Raw genomic sequence first — 26,005 nt, forward strand, 5'->3', positions numbered from 1 at the left:
AATACCTATGGGGTAGATTTTAAAAAAGTGCGCCTTTGCGTACTTTTGTTGGTGCATCAGGCGCAAACAAAAGTACGCTGGATTTTAGTAGATACGCGCGTAGCCGCTAAAATCCTGGATCGGCGCGCGCAAGGCTGCCGATTTCGTGTAGCCGGCGCGCGCCAAGCCGCGCAGCCTACCTCCGTTCCCTCCGAGGCCGCTCCGAAATCGGAGCAGCCTCGGAGGGAATTCTCTTTCGCCCTCCCCTCACCTTCCCCTCCCTTCCTCTACCTAACCCACCCCCCCGGCCCTGTCTAAACCCCCCCCTACCTTTGTCGGGGGATTTACGCCTCCCGGAGGGAGAAGTAAATCCCCGCAAGCCAGCGGGCCGCTAGCGCGCCGAGACGCGACCCGGGGGCGGTTCCGGAGGGCACGGCCACGCCCCCGGGCCCACCCCCGAAACGCCGCGTCCCGCCCCCAAAACGCCGCGCCGATCGGCCACGCCCACGACACGCCCACGACACGCCCCCTCGAAAAACCCCGGGACTTACGCGAGTCCCAGGGCTCTGCACGCACCGGCAGGCCTATGGAACATAGGCGCACTGGCGCACAAGGCCCTGCTCACGTAAATCCGGGCGGATTTACGCGAGCAGGGCTTTTAAAATCCGCCCCTATATGAAATGCTAACCTTTTCACACTTTGTGATACATTTTGGAATTGTTGAATTTCCTGCATACAACCACAGGGTGGACCATTTTTAGTAGTTTTGAAGCTCCTGGAGAGCCAGCCTAGCTATGAGAGAGAGAGAGAGTGAGGGCGTTTGACAAAGTCCCTGATGAGATGCTTCTACGAAAACTAAAAAGTCATGGGATAGGAGGCGATGTCCTTTCGTTGATTACAAACTGGATAAAAGATAGGAAACAGAGTAGGATTAAATGGTCAATTTTCTCAGTGGAAAAGGGTAAACAGTGGAGTGCCTCAGGGATCTGTACTTGGACCGATGCTTTTCAATATATATATAAATGATCTGGAAAGGAATGTGACGAGTGAGGTTATCAGATTTGCAGATGATACAAAATTATTCAGAGTAGTTAAATCACAAGTGGATTGTGTTAAATTGCAGGTGGACCTTGTGATACTGGAAAATTGGGCATCCAAATGGCAGATGAAATTTAATGTGGATAAGTGCAAGGTGATGCATATAGGGAAAAATAACCCTTGCTATAGTTACACGATGTTAGGTTCCATATTAGGAGCTACCACCCAGGAAAAAGATCTAGGCATCATAGTGGATAATACTTTAAAATTGTCAGCTCAGTGTGCTGCAGCAGTCAAAAAAGCAAACAGAATGTTAGGAATTTTTAGGAAGGGAATGGTTAATAGAACGGAAAATGTCATAATGCCTCTATATCGCTCCATGATGAGACTGCACCTTGAATACTGTATACAGTTCTGGTCACCGCATCTCAAAAAAGATATAGTTGCGATAGAGAAGGTATAGAGAAGGGCAACCAAAATGATAAAGGGGATGGAACAGCTCCCCTATGAGAAAAGGCTGAAGAGGTTAGGGCTGTTCAGCTTGGAGAAGAGACGGCTGAGGGGGGATATGATAGAGGTCTTTAAGATCATGAGAGGTCTTGAACGAGTATATGTGACTCGGTTTTTTACATTTTCGAATAATAGAAGGACTAGGGGGCATTCCATGAAGTTAGCAAGTAGCACATTTAAGACTAATTGGAGAAAATTCTTTTTTCACTCAACGCACAATAAAGCTCTGGAATTTGTTGCCAGAAGATGTGGTTAGTGCAGTTAGTGTAGCTGGGTTCAAAAAAGGTTTGGTGAAGTCCATTAATGGCTATTATCAAGTTTACTTGGGGAATAGCCACTGCTATTAATTGCATCAGTAGCATGGAGTCTTCTTAGTGTTTGTGTAATTGCTGGGTTCTTGTGGCCTGATTTGGTCTCTGTTGGAAACAGGATGCTGGGGTTGATGGACCCTTGCTCTGACCCAGCATAGCAATTTCTTATGTTCTGAGAGAGAGAGACAAGCTGTAGCACTCTCACATTAGATAGGTATTTATATCTCTATGGGAAGCCCACCTAGTAACTCGAGGTGAGGTTTAGTTATAAATGAAGGGGTTAGGGGCCACTTTGACATTCAAAGTGAGACGTACGAACAGAACAGTGCTCTCTTGTGAGGATTTTATGACCTTTGGAGTGAGAAAACTCACCCAAAGATGGGATTTGTACAATGTTTTCTCAACCTAGCTTGATGAACTCTCTACCTGGGTAACATCAAGCTAGGTTGAGAGAACATTGAATAAATCTCAGCTTTGAGTGAGTTTCCTCACTCTGAAGGTCATCAGATCTTTACAAGAGAGCACTGTGCTGTTCGTATGTCTCACTTTGAATGTCAAAGTGACCCCTAACCCCTACACTAATACCTAAACTTCACCTCGAATTACTAGGTGGGGCTTCCCATAGAGATATAAATACCTATCTAGTGTGAGGGTATTATGGCCTCTCTCCCTTTCTCTCTCCCTCCCCCTCAAAACATGGGCAAAAACATTTTAGTATTTGTTTTTATATACCGACATTCAAATCGAGTATCACATCAGTTTACATGATAACTTGTGGGATAGTGTGACAACAGGCCATATTATATTTTACATTGTAAAACCAGGCAACATATTATCTTAACAATAAAACATTAGGGATGTGAATCGTTTTTGAACGATTAAAATTATCGTCAGATAATTTTAAAATTGTCCAAAATCGTTAGATACGCGATACAATACAAATGCCCCCGATTTATCGTCAGGGGCATTTGTATTGTATCGTTAAATAGGGCCCGGGAAAACTGGCACAACAAAAAAACCTAAAACCTACCCGAACCTTTAAAACAAATCCCCCACCCTCCCGAACCCCTCCCCCCAAATGTTTTAAATTACCTGGGGTCCAGTGGGGGGGGGCCCCGACGCGATCTCCTCCCGCTCTCTTGCCACCGCTGCGTTGAGAAATGGCGCCGGTGGCCCTTTGCCCTTATCATGTGACAGGGCAAAGGTAGCGCCGGCGCCATTTTGTTTCCTGGCTCCCGACGTCACGCGTGCGGGAGATCGCCCCCGGACCCCCGCTGGACCCCCAGGGACTTTTGGCCAGCTTGGGGTGGGCCTCCTGACCCCCACAAGACTTGCCAAAAGTCCAGCGGGGGTCCGGGAGCGACCTCCTGCACGCGGGCCGTATTGCCAATCTTCAAAATGGCGCCGGCGCTACCTTTGCCCTCACTATGTCATTCGGGACCGTATTGGGCCTGAGTGGTCCTCCTACTACCTTCCCATTTCATTTCTCCTCTACGGATCTGCTCTATAGGGAGTGGGATACTCCGGACCTGGGTTTGAAGGTCACGAAGGCCATGGATAAACTATATCCTTTACTGGAAGAAGCTTTGGAGGTGCTAAGGGTGCCAAAGGTGGACGCCTCGGTCTCTGCGGTGACGAAGCAGACGACCATTCCGGTCACGGGTACCACGGCTCTGAAGGATCTTCAGGATCGGAAGTTGGAGATCCAACTGAAGAAGATATTCGAAGTCTCGGCGCTGGGGGCTCGAGCTGCTATCTGCAGTAATTTCGCTCTAAGGGCTGGACTCCGTTGGGTTCAGCAGCTCATGGCCAACGAGGGCCTCTCGGAGGAAGAAGCCAGGCAGGCCGGGCGGCTTGAGGCTATAGTGGCGTATAGTGCGGACGCCCTCCATGATCTTCTCAGAACCTCGGCTCGGTCTATGGTGTCCGCTGTCTCGGCCAGACGTCTTTTGTGGCTGAGGAACTGGGCAGCGAACGGCGCCTCCAAGTCTCGCCTGGGCTCTCTCCCCTTCAAGGGCCGGCTATTGTTCGGCAAGGAACTGGACGACATGATTCAGCTAGTGGGTGAGAAGCGAGGGTACCGACTGCCAGAGGACAGGGCACGCTCCAAAGGAAACTACTCTTCTCACTCCCGCTATCGGAACAGCCGGAAACCCCAGCCTTCTCGTCCTGGCTCCTCAGCTTCTCCCTCCTTTCGCTCTGGCGGTGGTAGACAGCAGCCCCAGTCCTTTTGTGGGGGACGTTTTGGCAGACCTGCTTCCTCCTCCTCCGTGCCGAGTGGTAAGTCGGGCCAATGATGTCCGGCCGGTCCATCCCTCTGTTCCACAGGTAGGAGACAGACTGTCCCTATTTTACGAGGCTTGTACCACAATCACGACGGACCAGTGGGTTCTTTCCGTGATAAAACACGGCTACGCTTTAGATTTTGCTTGCCTTCCCTGACCAAGGTTTTTCCCCTCTCCTTGCGGTCACCTGGACAAGAGGCTGGCGGTCCTTCAGACGTTGCTCTGGTTAGAAGAATTGGGGGCCATCGTTCCAGTCCCGGTCTCGGAGCAACGAAGAGGACACTACTCCATATATTTCGTCGTGCCAAAGAAAGAAGGCTCCTCCCGTCCCATTCTCGATCTCAAGGAGGTCAATCGTTGTCTCTGGAACCCGCGGTTTCGCATGGAGACCCTGAGATCCGTGATTGCGTCCGTGCGCCCAGGGAAGTTCCTGGCATCCCTGGACCTCACAGAGGCCTACCTGAACATCGGGATCAGGAAGGAACATCAGGAATATCTCCAGTTCTGCGTGCTGGGGAAGCACTATCAGTTCCAAGCATTGCCTTTCGGCCTCGCGACGGCCCCCAGGACATTCACCAAGATTCTGGTGGTGGTAGCGGCCCACCTACGTCGGGAGGGCCTCTTCGTCCACCCATACCTGGACAATTGGTTGATCCGCGCCAAGTCAGAGGAGCTCTGTCGGGCCACAGTTCAATGAGTCCTGCACCTTTTGCACTCCCTCGGCTAGGTGGTCAACACGGCCAAGAGTCATCTCCAACCCTCACAATCTCTGGAATTTTGGGAGCATTATTCGACACACGTCAAGGCAGGGTCTTCCACTCCCTGGACCGCTGTCACAAGTTACAAGGTCAGGTACAGGCCTTTCGGCAGATGCGACCTCCAACGGCCTGGGACTACTTACAATTGATTGGCTCCATGACCTCAACGCTGGAATTGGTTCCATGGGCTTTTGCGCACATGGGTCTGTTGCAGTTGGCATTACTCTCCCGTTGGAGCCCACTCTCCGAACAGTTCGAACTGCTGTTACCCCTGACAGCGGTAGCGCGCTCCAGCCTGCAGTGGTGGCTACGGAAGGACAAGCTTCTTCAAGGAGTTTCGCTGGTGGCCCCGGAGTGGACATTGGTCACTACAGACGCGAGTCTCTTTGGTTGGGGAGCGGTCTGTCTGCGGCACTCAGTGCAGGGACGCTGGTCCGTGACAGAGTCACGCTGGTTGATCAATCGTCTGGAGACCAGGCGGTGCAACTGGCATTACGGGCGTTCCTTCCCCTGGTCTCGGGGAGGTCGGTCAGAATCCTGTCGGACAATGCGATCACGGTGGCCTATATCAATCGGCAAGGGGAACCCGGAGCCACCCAGTGGCTATGGAGGCTCGTCTACTAATCCAATGGGCGGAGAGGCATCTTCTCCACATTGCCGCGTCCCACATCGCAGGGGTGGACAACATTCAGGCGGATTTTCTGAGCCGTCACCAACTTGACCCGGGCAAGTGGGAACTGGCGGACGTCGCATTTCAGCTCATCTGCGCCATATGGGGGAGACCAGCCATGGATCTGATGACGACTTTTCAGAATGCCAAGGCTCCGTGCTTCTTCGCCCGCCGCAGAGAACCAGGGGCGGAGGGGGTGGACGCCCTGGCGCTTCCCTGGCCAACGTCGATCCTCCTTTATGTCTTCCCTCCGTGGCCCCTCATAGGCAAAGTTCTGCGTCGCATAGAAAATCATCCCACGGAAGTGATCCTGGTGGCCCCGGAGTGGCCACGAAGGCCATGGTTCGCAGACCTAGTCAATCTGTCCGCAGAAGCGCCTCTCCGGCTCCCGCCGTTGCCGAATCTTCTACATCAGGGTCCCGTCTGTTTCGACCAGGCGTATTGCTTTTGTTTAACGGCATGGCTTTTGAAAGGCGCCGTCTGAAACAGAAAGGTTACTCGGATGGGGTTGTGGCCACCCTGCTGCGTTCCCGCAAGGTGGTGACGTCTCTGTCCTACATGCGAGTCTGGAAGGTCTTTGAATCTTGGTGTGTCGCCAGGTCGCTCCGTCCGACCCGGGCTACCATTCCCGATATTTTGTCTTTTCTGCAGGATGGTCTGGCAAAGGGTCTGTCCTGTGGCTCATTGCGGGTCCAGGTCGCAGCACTGGGTTGTCTTCGAGGTCCCGTGGAAGGTCGGACATTGGCTTCCCACCCCGATTTGGTTCGGTTCCTAAAGGGCGCCACTCGTCTGCGTCCTCCAATTGTGTCTCCTTGTCCTTCTTGGAATCTAAATTTGGTTCTCAGGGCCTTGTGTAAGCCTCCCTTTGAACCCTTGAAGAGGGCCACTTTGAAGGATCTTACGTTGAAAGTGGTTTTTCTTGTCGCGATCACCTCTGCCAGACGTGTTTCGGAACTGCAGGCCCTCTCGTGCAGGGAACCCTTCCTACGGATCTCTGAGTCTGGGATCTCACTACGGACCGTTCCGTCCTTCCTTCCTAAGGTGGTTTCGGCATTTCATCTGAACCAGTCGGTGGATCTCCCGGCTTTTTCTCATCTTGATCCCTCGGATGCATCCTCCCAGGAGCTGAAGAAGTTGGATGTGCGCAGGGTCCTCTTGCACTACCTTGAGGTTACGAATGCCTTCAGATTGTCGGATCATCTTTTCATTCTTTGGAATGGTTCTAAGAAGGGTAATATGGCGTCCAAGATGTCCATATCGCGATGGCTGAAAGAGGCAATTGATTCGGCTTACCTCCTGGCGGAATGTCCTCTACCGTTGGGCCTAAAAGCCCACTCCACTCGGGCTCAGGCGGCATCCTGGGCGGAGCGTCAAGAGATCTCACCTTCAGAGATCTGCCGGGCAGCGACTTGGAAGTCGCTGCACACGTTCGCGCGTCATTATCGTTTAGACGTGCAGGATTCCGGAGCGGGGAACTTTGGAGCAGGCGTCTTGCGAGCGGGCCTCTCCGTTTCCCACCCTAGATAGCGAGCTCTGGTACATCCCAGGAGTCTGGACTGATCCAGTACGTACAGGGAAAATAAAATTAGGTCTTACCTCTGTTAATTTTCGTTCCTGTAGTACCAAGGATCAGTCCAGAGTCCTGCCCGTGTTTTTCCTACAGTAGGTTCGGAGAGTCCGCTGTGTTGATTGAAAGGGTTTTTTTTGCTGTTGCAAGTCTCTGTCAATTCAATCTGTTGCCGGGTCTGGTTCTTCATGGGGGAAGTGACCCAAGGGTTCCCCGGTTGATTTTCGTGTATATAGTTAGTTATATGGGGAATATCCACTGCTTTGACATTGAGTAATACTGGCAGGCTGTAGGCGGCACCCTGGTATATATAGTGGAGCCTGACAAGTTTTGCTCTGTTTCCACCTGCTGGTGCGGGGGCATAACCCAGGAGTCTGGACTGATCCTTGGTACTACAGGAACAAAAATTAACAGAGATAAGACCTAATTTTCTTTAACGCTATTTGATAAATGACCCTGATAGTTGGTTAGGTTTCAAAGTTATCTAACTAGGTTTACCCTAATAACTTTATTTGTGTTGCGGTCGCGACGGCTTCCCTTCTGTTAGGGCTCAGGCCCGCCTACCTCCGCTCCAGTAGTCGCCGCATTCCGCCCGCTTCGGACCCCGGGGGCTTCTCGCACTCCACATGGCGGCCGCCATTACGGGCCTGCTTCACTCCGGTCTCGCGTGCCCAGCTCCCGGAAGCCCGGCCCCGCCCTCGCAACTGACGTCACGCCCGATTCCCGATATAACCGGCATTCAGACTCTCTCTCAACGCCTTGCAACGAGGTTCACAACTTCTTAGTTGCTTCCAGTTGCGTTCCTGCTGATCTTCACGTTGCCTGCTTCTGACTCCAGCTTGCTTCTGACTCCGCTTCAGCCTGCTGCCTGCCTCTGACTCCGGTTTGCTACTGACTCCGCTTCAGCCTGCTGCCTGCCTCTGACTCCGGTTTGCTTCTGACTCCGCTTCAGCCTGCTGCCTGCCTCTGACTCCGGTTTGCTTCTGACTCCGCTTCAGCCTGCAGCCTGCCTCTGACTCCGGTTTGCTTCTGACTCCGCTTCAGCCCGCAGCCTGCCTTTGACTCCGGTTTGCCTTTGACTCCGCTTCAGCCTGCAGCCTGCCTCTGACTCCGGTTTGCTTCTGACTCCGCTTCAGCCCGCTGCCTGCCTTTGACTCCGGTTTGCCTTTGACTCCGCTTCAGCCCGCAGCCTGCCTCTGACTCCGGTTTGCTTCTGACCTCGCTTTAGCCTGCAGCCTGCTTCAGACTCCGGTTTGCTTCTGACCCCGCTTCAGCCCACTGCCTGCCTCTGACTCCGGTTTGCTACAGACTCCGCAGCTGCCTGCTGCCCTGCCTTCAGCCGGACCTCGGCTCTGCGCAGCCGGCTCCAGCCTTCCGGGTACCTTGGACTTCCTTTTCACTCTGCCTGCTCCGGTCCCGGCCTACGCCTCACCACAGCCTTCTGGACATTGTGCAAACAGCTCCCAGTCCCAAGGACCCGGGACCTTACGGGCTCCCCCCGGGGGGTCCCTGGTTCCTGGGTGAACCCTCCTAGCTTGTGGCTCCGCCTCCCGTCCTACCCTGTCTCCCTAGGTAGGCTGGCCCAAGGGTCCACTATCCTCTCCAGCAGCATCAAACTGCAACAGTTTGCAAGGGCATGGACTCGGCAGAGGCCCCAAGCCTGCAGGCCATCCCGGGGATGGCACAACGCCTCCAGCAGCAACAGCACTGTATTGACACGCTTGCTGCTACCGTGGAACAGCTGGTCTCCCGCCTGGAGGCCACTCCTCCGGACCCGCCTTCGGTCCCTCCTCCGGCTCCAGTACCCAGTTCGGCATCAGTGACTCAGTTACCCACACCAACCCGCTATGTCGGGGATATTAAGACATGCCGTGGCTTTTTGAATCAATGCTACGTGTGCTTTGCCCTTCTGCCGGCACAATTCCCCTCAGACGCAGTTAAAGTGGCATATATATTTTCGCTACTGGATGGTAAAGCACTTGACTGGGCTTCTCCCATGTGGGAGCGTCAGGACCCCTTGTTACAGAATCTGCAGGAATTCGTTCTCAACTTTCGCCTCGCTTTTGATGACCCTGCACTCCAGACCACCGCGGCCTCTGAGCTCTTGCACCTCAGGCAAGGGACACGCTCGGTGGCAGATTACACTTTAGACTTTCGCACACTGGCCATGGAAGTTGGCTGGCGGGATGATTGCCTTAGGGGGATCTTCCTGGAGGGGCTTGCCAGCCGCATCAAAGATGAGTTAGCAGGCCGAGATCTCCCGGAGGACTTAAATGACTTAATTGACATCGCCAGCAGGGTGGATCGCCGCCTTCAGCAGCGGGATAAGGAGACCCGCCCCTACCGTAAAACACCACCACTGTCGTCTGCTGCCACCAGAACCCCGGTACCCAAGGGGCTTCCTGCCTCTGCCAACAGTGGAGAACCCATGCAGTTGGGCAGATCTCCTCTAACACCCGAAGAAAGGAGGAGGCGCCGTTCGCAAGGCCTCTGTCTCTACTGCGGGGGCAAAGGACACTTCCTCGCCAATTGCCCGGAACGTCCGGAAAACGACCATGCCTAGGTTATACTGAGGAGCTACACCTAGGCTTTGCAGGATCAGCTCCTCAATGCACTTTACCAGTGACTCTTAAATACCCCGGTGGGGAACTCCAGATCCGGGCGTTCATTGACTCTGGTGCCGAGGGTAATTTCATTGTGGCCGATCTGGTGAACCAGCTGTCTCTTCCCATGCAGCAAAAGATTCCTCGGCTGCGTATTTCCTCCATCCGGGGCACGCTGCTACCTGGAACCATCACCTGCTCCACGGCCCCCTTGACTCTCCAGACAAGGCTGTTCCATTCGGAAGAAATCTCCCTGCTAGTTTTGGAACGAGCCGTGCACCCCCTGGTCCTTGGACGTCCGTGGTTACGACGGCATTCACCCGTCATTCAATGGGATACCTTTCAACTAACCCAATGGAGTCCCTTCTGTTTTGAGCATTGTTTACAGCTTCCACGTCCACCGAAAACCTTGCACCTCTGCTCGTCCCTCCTTCTGCCTGAGCCATATCGGGAGTTTGCCGACGTCTTCTCCAAGGAGAGGGCTGAAATTCTTCCGCAACACCGGCCTTTTGATTGCCCGATCGACTTGCTACCAGGCACCACGCCTCCCCGTGGCCGGGTGTATCCTTTGTCCTTGCCAGAGACTGCTGCCATGTCTCAGGCAAGGACAGAGAACCTTGCCAAAGGCTTCATTCGCCCCTCTCGTTCTCCCGCTGGAGCCGGCTTCTTCTTTGTAGCCAAGAAGGACGGCTCCCTCCGTCCATGTATAGACTATCGTGGCTTGAATGCCATCACCAAGCGGGATCGCTATCCGCTTCCCCTGATTCCTGAGCTTTTGGATCGCCTTCAGGGAGCACGCATCTTCACCAAGCTAGACCTCCGAGGGGCCTATAACCTCGTCCGTATTCGCCCAGGGGATGAGTGGAAGACGGCCTTTAATACCAGGGACGGGCATTACGAGTACCTAGTAATGCCCTTTGGACTCTGCAACGCCCCGGCCGTCTTCCAGAATCTCATGAACGAGGTCCTACACGACATGCTCCACTCTCATGTTATTGTCTATCTTGATGACGTGCTTATCTTCTCCAGGGATCTGGAGACTCACCGCCACCACGTCACACAAGTTCTGCAAGCCCTCCGAGACAATCATCTCTATGTCAAGCTCGAAAAATGTGTCTTTGAAGCTGAGGCCCTGCCCTTCCTGGGGTACATCATTTCTTCCACAGGCTTCCGGATGGACCCCGAAAAAGTCTCAGCCATAACTAGATGGCCCCAACCCCGAGGTCTCAAGGCTCTCCAAAGATTCCTCGGGTATGCTAACTTTTATAGACATTTTATTCCACAATATTCGCATCGGGTCGCTCCCCTTACTGCCCTGACCCGCAAGGGAGCTGACGCCAAGAACTGGTCTGACGCTGCGGTCGCAGCCTTCACCGACTTGAAGGAGGCATTCCTCGCAGACACCTGTCTCCGCCATCCGGATCCGGCAAGACCCTTCATCGTCGAGGTCGATGCCTCCAGCATAGCCGTCGGGGCAGTCCTCAGTCAACACTCTGATTCTGGACAGTTATTGCCTTGCTCCTACTTCTCCAGGAAGTTTTCCCCTGCCGAGGCGAATTACTCCATCGGCGATAAAGAGTTGTTGGCAATCAAGCTCGCGTTTGAAGAATGGAGACAATGGCTCGAGGGCGCAAGACACACAACCACCGTATATACGGACCACAAAAACTTGGAGTTTTTGTCCCAGGCCCAACGATTAAACCCTCGCCAAGCCCGGTGGGCCATGTTCTTTAGCCGCTTTGACTTTATCCTACAATACTGGCCGGCGGCCAAGAATCTCCGAGCTGATGCTCTCTCACGGACCTCCCTATCCGAAGAAGACCAAGAGCCTCCACAGTACATCCTAGACCCTAGTAAGGTTCGCCTATCCGCCCTGACGGTCCTCTCCCAGGGTAGGACCGTGGTTCCCCGACGAGATCGTCTAAAGACATTGCGCTGGGCCCATGATTCCCTCACTGGAGGGCACGCAGGACGAGAGAGAACTTTGGAGCTCCTTAATCGTTATTACTGGTTGCCCAACATTCGTCAAGATGTTTGCGTCCATGTAAGTTCTTGCCCCACCTGTGCTCGACAAAAACCCAGTCCGGGACCCCCGTGTGGTCTTCTACAGCCTCTACCAGTTCCCACAGAACCCTGGACCCATCTCGCTACAGACTTTATGGTTGACTTGCCTCCGTCTCGCGGTCAGACAGTTATCTGGGTCACCGTCGACTGTTTCTCTAAGATGGTGCACCTTGTTCCATTGCCTAAGTTACCCTCTGCACCCGAACTGGCTATCCTCTTCGCCCAGCATATATTCCGGCTGCACGGTCTCCCGCAAGACATAGTTTCAGACCGTGGGCCACAATTCGTCGCACGTTACTGGAGGGCTCTCTGTAAATGCTTCATGGTGCAGCTCAGCTTTTCTACGGCTTTCCACCCGCAAAGTAATGGGCAGTCCGAAAGGATGAATCGGTCTCTGAAAACCTATCTTCGAGCCTTCACCAATGAGAGGCAAGACAACTGGTCTGAACTGCTGCCCTGGGCCGAGTTTGCCTATAACAACCAAGCTCATGCCACCACCGGCCTCTCACCTTTCCAGCTAGTATACGGGAAACAGCTGAGACCTCCGCTTCCCATCGCTACGCCCAGTGCCTCTCCAGCCGCCCAGTTAACGGCTCAACAGCTACAGACCCTGTGGCGGAAAACCCAGAACAAATTGACCCGCTCAGCCCCTTCTGCCAAACAGACGGCTGATCGCCACCGACGACCGACGACCGGCTCCCACCTATCAGCCAGGATACCGGGTTTGGCTCAGCACTAAAAACATTCGTCTCCGCCTCCCCTCACGGAGATTTGCTCCCAGGTTCTGTGGGCCATTCCGGATCGCTGAGAGAGTGGGCTCGGTCTTGTATCGGCTGAGGTTGCCATCCTCTCTTCGAGTCCACAATGTTTTCCACGTATCCCTGCTAAAACCCATAGTTCTTTCTCGCTACCACCGAAGACCTCCGGATCCATCACCCACTTCCATCGATGATGACCCCACTTACCAGGTACGCGAGGTCCTAGATGTTCGATTCTACAACCGAAGGTGGGAGTATCTTCTCGCCTGGGAAGGTTGCGGCGACGAAGACAACACCTGGGAGCCCAGCCGTAACATCCTGGACAAATCCCTATTGCAACAGTTCCACCGTGACCACCCGGAGAAACCCGGTCCTCTCAAGAGGGGCCGTAAAGGGGGGGTACTGTTGCGGTCGCGACCGCTTCCCTTCTGTTAGGGCTCAGGCCCGCCTACCTCCGCTCCAGTAGTCGCCGCATTCCGCCCGCTCCGGACACTGGGGGCTTCTCGCACTCCACGTGGCGGCCGCCATTATGGGCCTGCTTCACTCCAGTCTCGCGCGTGCGCGAGGACGTCCGTCTTGAGCGCCCAGCTCCCGGAAGCCCGGCCCCGCCCTCGTGGCTGACGTCACGCCCGATTCCCGATATAACCGGCATTCAGACTCTCTCTCAACACCTTGCAACGAGGTTCACAACTTCTTAGTTGCTTTCAGTTGCGTTCCTGCTGATCTTCACGTTGCCTGCTTCTGACTCCGGTTTGCTTCTGACTCCGCTTCAGCCTGCTGCCTGCCTCTGACTCCGGTTTGCTTCTGACTCCGCTTCAGCCTACTGCCTGCCTCTGACTCCGGTTTGCTTCTGACTCCGCTTCAGCCTGCTGCCTGCCTCTGACTCCGGTTTGCTTCTGACTCCGCTTCAGCCTGCCTCTGACTCCGGTTTGCTTCTGACTCCGCTTCAGCCCGCAGCCTGCCTTTGACTCCGGTTTGCTTCTGACCTCGCTTTAGCCTGCTCCGGTTTGCTTCTGACTCCGGTTTGCTTCTGACTCCGCTTCAGCCTGCTGCCTGCCTCTGACTCCGGTTTGCTTCTGACTCCGCTTCAGCCTACTGCCTGCCTCTGACTCCGGTTTGCTTCTGACTCCGCTTCAGCCTGCTGCCTGCCTCTGACTCCGGTTTGCTTCTGACTCCGCTTCAGCCTGCTTCAGACTCCGGTTTGCTTCTGACCCCGCTTCAACCCACTGCCTGCCTCTGACTCCGGTTTGCTACAGACTCCGTAGCTGCCCGCTGCCCTGCCTTCAGCCGGTCCTCGGCTCTGCGCAGCCGGCCCCAGCCTTCCGGGTACCTTGGACTTCCTTTTCACTCTGCCTGCTCTGGTCCCGGCCTACGCCTCACTACAGCCTTCTGGACATTGTGCAAACAGCTCCCAGTCCCAAGGACCCGGGACCTTACGGGCTCCTCCCTGGGGGTCCATGGTTCCTGGGTGAACCCTCCTAGCTTGTGGCTCTGCCTCCCGGCCTACCCTGTCTCCCTAGGTAGGCCGGCCCAAGGGTCCACTATCCTCTCCAGCAGCATCAAACTGCAACAATTTGAGGCTATTCCACAAGACATACCATTGAATATCTTTGATAACTTATCCATCTAACTGGTTACATTATTTGTTTCTGGACTTTTAAAAATTTACCTAAAGGTTTTCATCTGAGGCTGCATCTTGGGTCCTTTAACCCTTGCATTGGTATTTGACAGTATTGACAATGACTTTTACTGCAGCTGTTGTTGAATCACTTACTGCTGACTCTATAATTGTTATTGCTGCGGTTGCTCTTCCAACAACATAGCATTTTCTCCAGATTCATTAAATCACATTGATAAAAGAAACAGAAAAAAAGAACAAAATAAAACTACAATGTGGTCCCCTATAAAGCAGACAGGAGAAAAAATTATTTGTGTGTTTGTTTTATCAAGGTGAGATCTAGACAACTTTCCTTTTAAGAGGCATTTGGGACCACTAACATTTTTCTCCTCACTTGGAATTGTTCCAGTCTTTTTGCGGTTTGAACCATGTAGCGTCTTGGTAGCCCACAGAAACTGCTGGCTCCGCACTGTTCAAACCACAAAACAGCTGATGTGGCATCAGGCAGGGAGAAAGATTTCACTGGTTTGCTGCACAGCTTTGCAAGAACATTGAACCCTATTGGGTGTATCTGTCATATGTTAATGATCCCCGATCTCCCAGACTTCACAGGTTCCCTAGCCACTCCTTGGAGCATCATAACCCCACTGCTATCACTATATATGACGGTTTGAGGGTATCAAATATCTTTTTCTTGCTTCTCCTCTCTTATCAACTTCTTTTCTCTCTCTGAATGTGCCTTCTGTTTAAGTCAACTAAATGATTATGGTCCTCCCACCCCTTTTTATTATCCCAGTCTGGATAGGGTTATGATTTTTCCTTTTTTCTCTGCTTGACTTGAGTTCTTCTTAAAGCTTTTTCCTTCAGCCCACAGTGTTTTTCTAAATGTTCAATTCGTATCTCTCTTCCTTCTTATACAAGTCCTTTACTTTTGTAGGCCTTTTGGGTTTAGTTGTTTGAGGTGGACCTTGGTCCTCTCTCTCTCTCTCCCCAAGCTCCGCCTAAGTACTTCTTTTGTTTTTCTTACTACTGTTTTCATTTTTCTTTAGTGTATTTGTACTTCCCTATACCTGTCCCTGGATTCTATATACTCTGTTCTTAGCACTTTATCCTTGATCCTGAGGCAGATAATGTATCTTCTGTCACATAACAGTTCAAATATAGCTTAGATTGTTAGCATTTGGAAGTCTTTACCATCTGAAAGATATTTTGATGGTTTTTGTGAAAGAAGTTTTTTGTCTCACATTGGCTGGCTGGTGTCCATATAAAAAAAGAACATCATTGCAATTGTTGTTGTCTCAGCTAAGAGGCCATAGATTGGAAGTAGTCCTTCTCCATACTGTTTTTCTTGCTAGCTAACATTATTTATGTAAATTCAATTTTTGTACTTGATCATCTTACCATACATACTGTATTCATAATTCTTGTCTAAATAAGTTAATTCTCATGAAGATCAAACGTATTTAGTCTTACTGAATCTTTTTTTTAGCACTTCCAAACTTCAAATTACATAAAAGATTAGAATGATGCTATTTTTCTGCATTCCTTCCATAGGCACCTCCTGGCCTGAAGAAGAATCTTATGAGGACATATGAATCCTGGACTCCAGAACAGATTAGTAAGAATGGACTTTTGCCTCGAGCTCAAGCTCTCTTTAGTTTGGCATGGTTTCATGCTGCTTGCCAAGAAAGAAGAAATTATATCCCTCAGGTAAGCCTCCTACTTTTTGAACATAACTGATTATATAAAATATTTTCTTGTACTATGCAGTGAAACTTGCGATGTTCTCAAAACAAATATAGATATTTAATGGAAAGCTCATGATTTGGAGAAATTATTGTAATTAATAACATAATAGATGATGGCAGATGACCATTTGAACCACCCAGTCTGCCAACTTCCACTGCCTAAAAATACAATATATTAGAGTCTTATTGCAGTTCATTTAATTGATCATGCCTCCTCTTCTTGGAGTTTTATGCAACTATAAAACAGCTCTGTGCACATTGGCTGCTCATCTCTCCTTTATGGTTCCCCTCACATCTATGTGATTGAGCATAAAAGTTTCTAAAACTTGTCCAGCATCTGGGACCTCCTCTAATTTCTTCTACATGCAACTCTTTTCTTGCCCTTAACATTATTCTCTCTTAACTGTTCCAAACATGGTTAATTCTGTCATGATGTTGGTTATTACTAGCTGTGCTGCTAGACTTTTTCAGACATCCTCTACCCTTTCAATAAAAGTGTTTCCCTGTATTTCCTTTGCACCTTCCACCCTCCAACTTCATTTTATGATCCCTTGTCTTAAAAATTAAAACACAAATGCTTAATTGTTATAGTTAAACACAACAGTTGCTACTTTAGTATCTTTCATAGTCAATACTTCTTGATCAGATATAACTGTTAGAGTACATTTTAGGAATTCTTTTTAGCAAATGGAGAATGCCTTATATCATTTTCAATATCTATCTGTGTCCTTTTTCCTTTGCTAGAAAGATTACACATAAGTTGAAGACATGGATAAAAATGGGCGGGGTCCTTAAATTGGCAGTTATCATGGCACCTAATGCTGTGGGCTTCTCTGTCCATGGTTCCTCCGGGATGGCACACTCCCTTTAGGCCCCTCTCTACACTTCAGGCACTTTGAGACATTTATCCCTGTGCTAAGAGCTGAAAGGAGTACAGATCCTAGAGATGAACAGATGATGCTTGCAGCGTTGTCTGTGGTTTAAATTCGATCCTTCATTGTATTCCATAAAAGATGGTTCTTGGTAACACCTACAACTGGGGTAGGCAACTCTGTTCCTGGAGTACCACAAACAAATCTGGTTTTCATGCTATCTACAATGAATATGCATTAGATATATTTGCATGAATTACTTCCATTCTATGGAAATATATATCTCATGCATATTCATTGTGGATGTTGTGGAAACCTGCCTTGTTTGTGGCACTCCAAGACTGGAATTGTCTACCCTGACCTATACAACACACAACCACCCACCCTCCTCTAATCCCACACACCTCTTTTTCATGTGTGCATGAACATACAAAAACACATTCACACAAACAGCCTGTCTGCTACCAATATACATACACACACATCCCCACACTCTCACCCAAACAAATTAATTTAAAATATTTTTATCCTGCATGCATGCAGTGTTCAAAGCAGGGAACAGAAATTAAACATACATAAAAATAAGATAACAATACAAAACAAACCTAACATACCAATATTAATAACCCCTGCATAGTAATGTTAAAATGCCATCCCTAGTATATTGACATATCTTCATCAGACTGTCCAAACTCTAAAAATTAAGGTTCATCAAAATACCCATCTGATTACCTAGTGAACATCTGATTTAAAATCCTGCTTGAATAGAAATGTCTTCAGTGCCTTAATGAATGACTATCTTCAAGCATCCATACAGAATCAGGGAGACTATTCCAAAAAATAGGACCAGTGATTGAAAATGCCTTGATACCAAATGAGTTGAGTGAGTAGTAGGTATTTTTAGTAGGCTGCATTGTGAAGATCTAAGGACTTGAATAAGTTTGTAAATGGAAAGCATGGCATTAACCCAAAGAGAGATATTTAAACTAAACAATTTATTAATTAACATGGCTAATTTGTATTTTATTCTCCACTGGATTGGCAAACAATGTAAGGAACTAAATAAGGGGTAGCCAACTCTTGTCCTCAAGAGCCATTAAATAGGTCAGATTTTTAGGATATATGCAATGAATATGCATGAGATAAATTTGCATGTGTTGCTTCCAATATATCTCATGCATATTCATTGTGGATGTCCTGAAAATCAGGACTGTTTTTGGCTCAAGGACCAGAGTTAGTCATCTGTAAAGTAAGTATTGGCATAATATGTTCATATGAAATTGCTAGTTAATATTTGGGCAGTTGTTGGTAAGCCAAGAAACTGTCCGAAAATCATGTGGACATCAAAATGTTTTTAATCTCCACAAAATATAATCAACTATAAATTAAACAGATAAGTCAATATTCAAACAAGTGGTGAACAGACAAAGTTAGCCAGATAAGTTGTAATCGATATTTAGTGGGACAAATCTCCAGTTTAATAAACTTACCTAAAGTTATCCAGGTAAAATTACTGGGATAACTTTGAAACTTAACCTACTAAGGGGGTTATTTTGTAAACCGGGAGCGGAGTCAAGGCGGAGTCGGGGCCAGAAGGGGAGGAGTCGGGGCGGCGAGGAGGTGGACATGGCAGTAACTTCGCTGGCGGCGATAAGGTAAGACCCGCTTTCGCCACCAGTAGCGCACCCAATAACACCACTTTTCATGGTGGCGCTATTGGGTGCGAAAGCCCGCAGCAGTAACACCGCGGTGGTGCGATCACTGCCGGCTTTCGCAGGCCCGCCCCCCGTTACCGTGGGATTCACTAAGCTGAGTGACAATAGAAAATCCAAGCCTATGTTTGAATACTTGAAGGCTTGCAAAGCCGATCCCTTGTCTACTTCTCCCCCGAACTCCACTAAATCTTATATGAGAAATGTTATGAGAAATAAAATCACTGACAACAATGCTAATAGCTTACTTATATGAGAAATAAAATGTTTATTTTACCAATTGAATTGCTGGTAGAGGTCATGTAATATTTAACAGTACATATACATATAGATAAGTATTGGAGAGTGCTTTATCTTCAAATATATTTTTTCTTTCTCTTTCTAAAATGGTGCCAAATGGGTACTTCCATCTACAAGATTAACTGCAAAATGTTTTATAGACTTAGTAACATTGTAAATATGGCAGATAAAGAACGAAAAGACTTATCCAAGGTATCAAATTCCCACATGGAACTCAACCCCAATCCCAATGGGGCCCTTTAAGTTTCAGCTGCTGCTCTGTGTAGGATAACCCATGCCTTCCAGGAAGCACAATGCAGCCTTATCACTATTGCATTGGGCTGCAATTGTTGTTCAGTGAAGGTTGCCCAGTGCTTCATTACCATTTTTTTGTGGTAGGGATCCTCTGGGATTGTGCCATGCTTTTTTAAAATCTGTCACTATCCTTAACATCTCCACCTCTCTGGGAAGGTATTCCAGGCATCCACCACCCTCTCCTTGAAAAAATACCTCTGACATTGTTACTGAATCTACCCCTTTGGAGCTTCATATTGTGATCCATAATTCAATAGCTTCCTTTCCATTGAAAAAGCATAGCTTTTTGTACCTTAATACTTTTCAGATAGTTCAATGTCAGTATAATGTTTCCACTGTCTTGCCTTTCTTCTACATATTGGGGTAGATCTTAAAAAAATACGCGATCGTGTACTTTTGTTCGCGCACCAGGCGCGAACAAAAGTACACTGGATTTTCTAAGATACGCGCGGCTACGCGCATATCTTAGAAAATCTGGGGTTGGCGCGCGCAAGGGGGTGCACATTTGTGCAACCTGCGCGCGCCGAGCCCAGCGCGCGCTGCCTGTTCCCTCCGTTGCCACTCCTATTTCGGAGCGGCCTTGGAGAGAACTTTCCTTCGCCCTCCCCCCACCTTCCCCTCCCTTCCCCTACCTAACCCCCCCCCCCCCCCGGCCCTATCTAAACCCCCCCCTACCTTTGTTGGCAAAGTTACGCCTGCTGAAAGCGGGCGTAACTTTGCGCGCGCCGGCCGGCAGCCCCGCTCCGTGTTCCGGTCCCGGGGGCTGGTCCGGAGTCCTCGACCACGCCCCCGGGCCCGCCCCCAAAACGCTGCATCATTTCGGAACGCCCCCGACACGCCCCCTCCCCGCCCCTTTTCCAAAGCCCCGGGACTTACGCGCGTCCCGGGGCTTTACGCGCGCCAGCGGCCTATGCAGAATAGGCGCGCCAGCGCGCGCAGACCTTTTAAAATCCGCCCCATTAAGTTCCTTCAGTCTCATCTCATAGGGCTTTCAGTACAAACCCTGCCTCATTTTGGTTACCTTTCTCTGGACAGTCTCTAGCCTCTCTATATCCTTTCTGAGATGCTGCCTCTAGAACTGAACACAGTGCTCTGGGCGAGGTCTAGCCAATAACCTATAAAGAGGCATCATTACCTCTCTTTTCCTACTGGTTATCCTTCACCCTGTGTATCCAAGTATCCTTATGGCTCTGGCCAGCACCTTATGACACTGTTCTGCTATCTTGAGATCACTTTCATTGCTTTCTTAAGAGATTGCACTTAGGGATGACAAAGCCATAACAGAGAGACTAGATGAATTATTCAATCCTCTCTGAGGAAGATGTAAGAGAGATACTCATATAGTAAAAATAAAATGTAAGGGAGAAAATTTTAATGTCCACCAATTTATGCTGTTCACAAACAGGTAGATTTTAAAAACGTTGCCCATGCAAAAATGGCCCCATAGACGCGTATGTGGACCGCGCGCGAGCAACACAGATTTTAAGAAGCCGTGAAGTACACGTGTACATACTTGTGTTCACGACAAGAATAAGGAGGCAGAAAAGGGATGGGGCCAAGACTTATATGTGTAACCCTCAAATTATGCAAGGGTGACCATGTTACCTGCGTAACTTTACTACTGGCCCTGATGAGGCTCAAGTCTGGAGATTTTGAGTCAGAAAGGTCCTGAACATAGGGGGAAGAGAGAGAGAGAGAATCTGACACTCTATATATCTCCCACTGTAAAAGGGGCACTTTCAACTTAGGGTGGGTTTTGGGGGGGCAGCATTACATTGGTCTGCCTAGGGTGCAAGGGTTTGTAGACCCTTGTAACACTGCCCACCCCAAAATCATTAAAAGTGCCCCTCTTACAATGGGAGATATATAGAGTAGGGATGTGAATCGTGTCCTCGATCGTCTTAACGATCGATTTCGGCTGGGAGGGGGAGGGAATCGTATTGTTGCCGTTTGGGGGGGTAAAATATCGTGAAAAATCGTTAAAAATCGTGAAAAATCGAAAAATCGAAAAATCGAAAAACCGGCACATTAAAACCCCCTAAAACCCACCCCCGACCCTTTAAATTAAATCCCCCACCCTCCCGAACCCCCCCCCAAATAACTTAAATAACCTGCGGGTCCAGCGGCGGTCCGGAACGGCAGCGGTTCGGAACGGGCTCCTGCTCCTGAATCTTGTCGTCTTCAGCCGGCGCCATTTTCCAAAATGGCGCCGAAAAATGGCGGCGGCCATAGACGAAAAAGATTGGACGGCAGGAGGTCCTTCCCGACCCCCGCTGGACTTTTGGCAAGTCTCGTGGGGGTCAGAAGGCCCCCCACAAGCTGGCCAAAAGTTCCTGGAGGTCCAGCGGGGGTCAGGGAGCGATTTCCCGCCGTGAATCGTTTTCGTACGGAAAATGGCGCCGGCAGGAGATCAACTGCAGGAGGTCGTTCAGCGAGGCGCCGGAACCCTCGCTGAACGACCTCCTGCAGTCGATCTCCTGCCGGCGCCATTTTCCGTACGGAAAATGGCGCCGGCCATACGCGTATGGCCGGCGCCATTTTCCGTACGAAAACGATTCGCGGCGGGAAATCGCTCCCTGACCCCCGCTGGACCTCCAGGAACTTTTGGCCAGCTTGTGGGGGGCCTCCTGACCCCCACGAGACTTGCCAAAAGTCCAGCGGGGGTCCGGAAGGACCTCCTGCCGTCCAATCTTTTTCGTCTATGGCCGCCGCCATTTTTCGGCGCCATTTTGGAAAATGGCGCCGGCTGAAGACGACAAGATTCAGGAGCAGGAGCCCGTTCCAGACCGCTGCCGTTCCGGACCGCCGCTGGACCCGCAGGTTATTTAAGTTATTGGGGGGGGGGGGGGTTCGGGAGGGTGGGGGATTTAATTTAAAGGGTCGGGGGTGGGTTTTAGGGGGTTTTAGTGTGCCGGCTCACGATTCTAACGATTTATAACGATAAATCGTTAGAATCTGTATTGTATTGTGTTCCATAACGGTTTAAGACGATATTAAAATTATCGGACGATAATTTTAATCGTCCTAAAACGATTCACATCCCTAATATAGAGTGTCAGATTTTCTCTCTCTCTCTCTCTCTCAAAGCCTCCAACACGTATGCATGGTAGGGATATTTTAAGTGGTATGTGTGATATAAAATTGAGCGGATTTTTGCTCGCATGCCCAATATGTGCATTTATGAGCACACTTCTTTTAAAATTTACTTGAAAGGTAATCTACTTATCTTTCATATGAAAGTTTGTGCCTGGATAATAGTAAAATTAATTTCTTTAAAACTAATGGCAACTGTAGTTAAAGTATATACAACTCAAATACCAGAAACCATTCATAATTTCAGGTTAATTCATGTACAAATTAACTCCATTTTAAGCAATTATAAGCCCCTTGTATTCAAAATATTTTGTATCCCATTAGAAAAAACCCCAAGTAGTGTCACTTAGTTATCAGAATTGAATAAGCCTCGTTTCCATTCTTATTATTATTAAAGTTACTCATTTTAATATTATGTTATATCTACTACATTTTATGATAGTGTACTCTCATATGTTGCTAAAGTTTTCACATTTCTGTTTATTGTCCCCGCACGTTCATGGAGAAAGTTCTTTTTTACTCAACGCACAATTAAACTCTGGAATTTGTTGCCAGAGGATGTGGTTAGTGCAGTTAGTATAGCTGTGTTTAAAAAAGGATTGGATACTTTCTTGGAGGAGAAGTCCGTTACCTGCTGTTAAGTTCACCTAGAGAATAGCAATGGTAACATGGAATAGATTTAGTTTTTGGATACTTGCCAGGTTCTTGTGGCCTGGATTGGCCACTGTTGGAAGCAGGATGCTGGGCTTGATGGACCCTTGGTCTGACCCAGTATGGCATTTTCTTATGTTCTTATGGTTCCTATGTTTCATTGTATACGCCATTCGGCGACAGTTTCAGTTCCATGTAAACCGGTGCGATATGTATCCTATACAGGAGCATCGGTATAGAAAAGTTAAAAATAAATAAATATTCATTTTAAAAAGTTTCTCACAGGACAAGCAGGATGGTAGTCCTCACATATGGGTGACATCACAGGATGGAGCCCAATCACGGAACACTTTTGTCAAAGTTTCCAGAACTTTGACTGGCCCCTACTGGGCATGCCCAGCATGGCACTAACCCTGCAGCCAGCAGGGGTCCCCCTTCAGTCTTCCTTTTTCCACGCAGCAGTAGCCTCGCGGTTAAGGAGCTCTGCAGAGATTCCTGACAGGAATTTTCCTCACGGAATTACTAAAAGTTAATTTGCCCCACAGGGGTCCCTCCTTTATCTCTTTCAAGCCGTGGTACTCCGGTAAGTTTTTACCCGTTTTTCCGTCGATTAACGTCGAGTTTGGCCCTTGCGGCCTACTGGCCGTCGACCGTACCGCAGCTCACTTTTTTCCATGGCCATGGCGTCGGGGTTCCGTCGGTGCCCGGACTGTAATCGCACCATGTCCATCACAGACCCCCATAAAGTCTGTGTAATGTGTCTTGGACAAGAGCACGATGTCTTGACCTGCACCAAATGTGCCCTAATGACACCAAAAGGTCGCAAGGCCAGAATGGAGAAGATGGACGTTCTCTTCCGTACTCAAACCCCGACGCCGTCCATTGCATCGACGTCGTCAGAACCGGCTCCGTCAACTTCGCGCCAGCATCAACCACCGGCCGGTGACCGTCCCGCATCGACGACATCTCGGCCTTCGACACCCTCTACTCCCCCTCAGGACCGAGGGGATCGTAGAGATAAACATCGGCATCGAAAGTCTCGGACCATCGAGGGAGCAAAATCATCAACCTCACCATTATTCGAGCAGCCATCTAGGAAACCCCGTCCAGAAAAGGCACCGAGCTTTTCGACGACCGGGTCACCGAGGCAACCCTCACCCGACAGGGTATCGGGAGCCGCGACTCCATCTTTAACAGTGGTCCCTCCGGCTATGCCTCTGCCTCCTTCTTCTGTTCCTGAGCCGGGGCTGCTTGCTCTAGGTCTCCGAGAAGAACTGGACCGGATGGATCAGGAGGCCCTCAATAAGGCGATGTATCAATTCCAGGTTCCTCCGGCACCGACACCGGTACCGATTGCGGAACCAACCATCGACCCAATTCCAGCAGCGTTGGCACCGCTGCTCTCGAGGATGGAAGCACTCATAGCCGCTTTTCCACCGATGGACCCCGGGTCACCAATGGCTCCGGTGCCCTCCCCACTTGCTTTGTCATCAGGAGGAGAAACACCGTTCCACATCCCTCCATCGGGAGTTCTGCAGATACCTCAGCCATCAATGCTGATACGTCCCTCAATGCCACCGATCCACGTCCCTCAATGCCACCGATCCACGTCCCTCAATGCCACCGATCCACCCATCGGTGCCGATACGTCCGTCGGTGCCACCGAGCCATCCGTCGGTGCCTTCAATGCCTTCATCAGTGCCTCCACTCAGTCCTTCGGAGCCTAGACCAGGACCTTCAGGGATCCCACCGCCTCGTCCTCCTCTAGCTCCTAGAGGAACAGGTGCTGATCCCTACAATATCTGGACTGAAGATTCTTCACCAGACACCGAGGATTTGCCTTCACCACCTGCACCTACTGAAAGCAGAAAGCGTTCTCCTCCAGAGGACCTTTCCTTTATAAATTTTGTGAAGGAGATGTCTGAATTAGTTCCCTTCCAATTACAGACTGAACAAGATGACAGGCATCAAATGATGGAGCTGTTACAATTCCTGGATGCTCCCAAGGAAATAACCTCCATCCCTGTCCACCAGGTTCTTCTGGATCTCCTCAAAATGAACTGGGAACATCCTGACTCTGTGGCCCCAGTCCACAGGAAACCTGACACCACTTATCTCGTCCAGTCAGCTCCAGGTTTTCACAAACCCCAATTGGATCACCAATCTGTGGTTGTAGAATCTGCCCAGAAAAGAGCAAGGAGATCAAAACCTCACACTTCCTTCCCCCCAGGCAAGGAACAGAAATTTCTAGATGCCATTGGTCGCCATGTCTTCCAGGGAGCAATGCACATCTCTAGAATTGCCTCTTATCAGATATATATGACCCAATATAATAGGGTCTTATTTAAGCAGATACAAGACTTAACAGACTCCCTGCCTCAGCAATTTCAAGATCAGCTCCAAACAAGGGTTTTGAGGCAGGCAAGCATGAGATCAGATCATCTTACAACATCTTTGACACTGCTACCAGGGTATCTGCAGCTGCTATCTCGGCAAGACGATGGGCCTGGCTCAAGTCTTCCGACCTTCGCCCTGAAGTACAAGACAGACTATCCAAACTGCCTTGTGTTGGAGATAATCTGTTTGGCGAGCAGATTCAACAAACAGTGGCGGAACTCAAGGATCATCATGAGACCTTAAGACAGCTCTCTTTGATACCTTCTGAGTACTCTTCAAAACTACCCTTCCGGAAGGATTCTAAGAAGTCATTCTTCCGCCTAAAGAAATCCTACCCGCCACCATCTAGAACTCGTTCTACGAGACCATTTCAAAAAGCCCAGTCTCATCAGACACGAAAACAAAAACTGCAAGCAGGTCCTCAGCTGGGCCCTGCTTCCGGTTTTTGACTCCTACAGCCAGATTCCATTGCCCCACATACCAGTGGGAGGTCGATTGTGCCATTTCAACAACAGGTGGCACTCCATCACCTCAGACCAGTGGGTCCTGGCGATAATGTCTCAGGGTTATCATCTGAACTTTCTCTCCATTCCACCGGACTCCCCACCTCTACTGACGTGGAGAACATCCAATCACTCCATCCTTCTGGAACAGGAGGTCTTCCTCCTCCTCCAGTCCAGGGCAATAGAACCAGTACCCTACTCTCAGCACGGCCTAGGGTTCTATTCCCAGTACTTTCTAATCCCCAAAAAGTCGGGAGGCGTTCGTCCAATTCTG

At 49.9% G+C, this 26,005-nt stretch overlaps 1 protein-coding gene across 1 annotated transcript in view; it reads left to right on the forward strand.

The window, feature by feature from the left end:
• Positions 1–26,005, forward strand: part of DYNC2H1 (dynein cytoplasmic 2 heavy chain 1) — a 1,848,033-nt gene that overhangs the window by 1,466,690 nt on the left and 355,338 nt on the right. The window contains exon 79 of the mRNA XM_029602426.1: positions 15,716–15,871. Coding sequence (XP_029458286.1) covers positions 15,716–15,871 — 156 coding nt within the window. The remainder of the gene's footprint in view (positions 1–15,715; positions 15,872–26,005) is intronic.

The sequence above is a fragment of the Rhinatrema bivittatum genome, chromosome 5, assembly GCF_901001135.1.
Source record: "Rhinatrema bivittatum chromosome 5, aRhiBiv1.1, whole genome shotgun sequence".
Taxonomy (NCBI): Eukaryota; Metazoa; Chordata; class Amphibia; order Gymnophiona; family Rhinatrematidae; genus Rhinatrema; species Rhinatrema bivittatum.